Below are 3,170 nucleotides of genomic sequence, written 5' to 3' on the forward strand. Positions count from 1 at the left end.
CTGAAACATGCTTGTGAAGGCAAGGGCCCTCCTCTCAAGGCAAGGGCCTCTTGGTTTGGGCTGGGGCAGGGGCTGCCTCCACATCTGGCCAGCACTTTGGACTTCTCTTGCATGCTGCATGGTACTGACTCTGGAGAGGAAACGCTGAGGCCCATGGCTTTGGGTCTCTCTCTAAGGACTCGGGTGATACCTCTGCCTTCCCAGTGCACTCACTGTGCCTTCTGGCAGAGGTCACCACGAGGGCTTCAGCTCTGCTGGCAGGATGGCCACCCCTCTCCACAGTGGAAGCCAGCCCCAGAGAGAGTGGGGTGTCTGTCCAGGCCAGCAGAGGGCCACGGGCAGGTTCTGACCCATCTGGGTTGGTCACTCCCAGCACCCTTCCACATCCCCAGGGTGAGTTCCTATCTGTGTTAGAGCCTGGCACACAGCAGGCGTAAGTGTCACTGCCTGAGCTGGCTGCGGACAGTCTGGGGCAGCTCCTCCAGGACCCATAAGAGGGTAACAAGGCCAGGTGGTGTGTGTCTACAGGAAATCTTCCCTAAGGACCTGTCCTGGCCCCTGCCTGTGGGACAGAGATTCAGCAGAAAGGCAGGACAGAGGGCTGAGCGACCCCAGCACAGACCCTAGGTCCTGATAAGCCAGGACACACACTTGGAGTGCAGGAACCTTGGGGCCCAGCTGATGATGTATGGGCTGAGCAGGGTCTGGGGCTGAGAGGAGTGGAGTTGGAGGTGAGTGCGTCGGGGCCTCCCTCCCATGCTGTGTCCAGCCCTGCACTCAGCTTCCCCAGGTGCAGCCGGGCTCTGCACAGGCCGTGGAGGAGCCTGTGGAGTCTTGGCCAGCTGAGTGGCCTGCACCACATCCATTCGCCCTTCTCCTTGCCCACTGCTTCAGATAAGAGCTGGGCAGAGGGAGCAGCACAGGCACGGCTCTGGCTGTCTCCTGTCCCTGCAGGTGCCCACCTCTCTGCTCAGAGCCTCAGAAGCATGAAGGTGACGCTCACACTGCCTGCTGCCTGGAGACGGGGGGTGAGGCACGTGTTACCTCCACCCTACTTCCTCTCACTAGCCAGACAGAGAGGGTCAGCGCCTGGGATAGCCTGGACAGCCCCTCCCCCGTGGTGGCAGGTGCCTCCAGGGAGCACAGACAGGGAATGCAGGGCCAGTCAAATCTCACTCCCAGACCTGACCTCGGAGTCCACTCAGGGGCTCAATTCCTTCCCTTCCTGGGCTTCAGGACGCAAGAATCCTCAGTATGTTCTGCACGACAAGATTTGAGTTTTTAAAAAGACCCCTCATGCTCATGTAGGAGGGCACCCTGGAACCCAGAGGCCCCCAAAGCCCTACTGCACTCCCCCAAGGCGGAGGAGGCGGCATGAGGGTCTGGAGGCCTCCCTGCCCAGGCGCAAAGGAACAGATGGCTGCTCCTGACACTTACATTACAAAGGTTTATTTAGAAAATAGTTTGGTGTTTTGGCTGTCGTCGTTTTTGGCAAACATCTAAATCCTTCCAATAATCAGTGTCAGTGCCTGGTGCCGGGGAAGTCAGCCCTTGCTTCGTGGGGACACTGGGCAGCATCTGCGGGAGGCTTCTTTCTCACTCCGTAGGGGCCACAACTGCACGGTGGCCGTCACACCCCAACTTCACAGGGGCACCCTGCAGGGCCCCCAGGAGCTGGACCTAGGCCTGCAGGCCCAGAAGCAGCCCCTTGCTGAGCGGGGAGGCAAAGGGGTGGCCCTCTCTCCTCCCCACTCCCGGGAGGCAGCGCCAGGGCACCTTTCCCTGCGCCCAGCAGACCAAGTATGTCCCTGGTCTCTGGGGAGGCCACCTCGCTCCTGCCCCAGCTGTCCAGGACGCTCTGTCACTGGCGGAAGCCCCTTCGCCTCCGTCTGAAGAGGATGTGCTTGAAGGAGCGCCGAAAGTCCTGGTTGAAGACGGTGTAGATGACCGGGTTGAGAGAGCTGTTGCAGTAGCCAATCCAGAAAAAGAACTTGAAGAGCGGGTCGGGCAGCTGGCAGGCCTCGCGGCAGATCCCGTACAGGCTGTAGCTGAAGAAGAACGGGAACCAGCACAGCACGAACACGCCCATGACCACCGCCAGCACGAAGGTGAAGCGCTTCTCCCGAGCCTGGGCCACCTTGCGGCGGCACACGCTGCTGCGCGCCCGGCGCCTGCGCGACAGGAAGAACTCGACGGAGCGCGAGCTGGCGCGCGACAGGCGCCCGCCCGGGCCAGGGGACCTGGAGGCGGACAGCGCTCCCGGCTCGGGCGCCGCGGACCCGGAGCCCGGCCCCAGCGCGTCAGCCGCGGGCTCGCGCCGCCGCACGCCCCTCCGCAGTGCACCCCTCCGCCGCCGCCTCTCGGCCGCGCTGCTCTCGTCCGGCTCCACGTCAGCGCGCGGGGGCGCACAGTGCCCGTTCTCTCCAATACCTACGATCGCCGCCGCGCCTAGCCCGTTCTCGGTGGTCGGAGACTCGCCGTCGGGGCCCGCGGGTCCGCGCTTCTCGCTGAGCGTGCGCGTGCGCAGCTTGGCCACACGGTAGATGCGCGCGTAGACCAGGCCCATGATGAGGCAGGGAGCGAAGAAGGAGCCAATGCAGGAGGACAGGATGTACCAGGTCTCGTCGTTGAGGCCACACTGCGGGTAGGCGGCGCCATCGGGCTGGCGGTAGAACGAGACGAGTGGCGGGAAGGAGATGACGGCGGAGATGAGCCACACAGCCACGATGGTGGCCTTGACTCGGCGTGGCGTGCGCTTCAGATTGTACTCGACGGCCTGCGTCACCGACCAGTAGCGGTCCAGGCTGATGGCACACAGGTGCACGATGGACGAAGTGCAGAAGAGCACATCCAGCGCCTGGTACACGCCGCACCACACCTGCCCGAAGTACCAATAGGCCATGAGCTCGTTGGCCAGTGAGAAGGGCATGACCAGTGTGGCCACCAGGATGTCGGCCGAGGCCAGCGACACCAGGAAGAGGTTCTGTGGCGCGCGCAGCGCCCGGCTGGTCAGCACGGCGATGACCACCAGCACGTTGCCCACCACGGTGAAGACGATGAGGAAGCCCACCACGGCCGCCAGCCCTGCCACTGCCCCCGCCGAGTACTGGCCCCGCGGCGGCCCCCAGACGGCCTCCGAGGCGTTGGCGCCGGCGCCGCCGCCGCCCCCC

General features: G+C 64.0%; 1 protein-coding gene across 1 annotated transcript; it reads right to left on the reverse strand.

Moving 5' to 3' along the window:
* Nucleotides 1-1,545: 1,545 nt before the first annotated feature.
* On the reverse strand, nt 1,546-3,169 carry Adra2c (adrenoceptor alpha 2C; the record flags this gene model as incomplete). Its single annotated transcript, XM_004624679.2, has 1 exon — nt 1,546-3,169. A coding segment is annotated over one exon (1,308 nt), but the record flags the coding sequence as incomplete, so codon positions are not given.
* Between the last annotated feature and the right edge of the window lies 1 nt (nt 3,170).

Source organism: Octodon degus, unplaced genomic scaffold, assembly GCF_000260255.1.
Source record: "Octodon degus isolate 3935 unplaced genomic scaffold, OctDeg1.0 scaffold00006, whole genome shotgun sequence".
In the NCBI taxonomy this organism is placed as follows: domain Eukaryota; kingdom Metazoa; phylum Chordata; class Mammalia; order Rodentia; family Octodontidae; genus Octodon; species Octodon degus.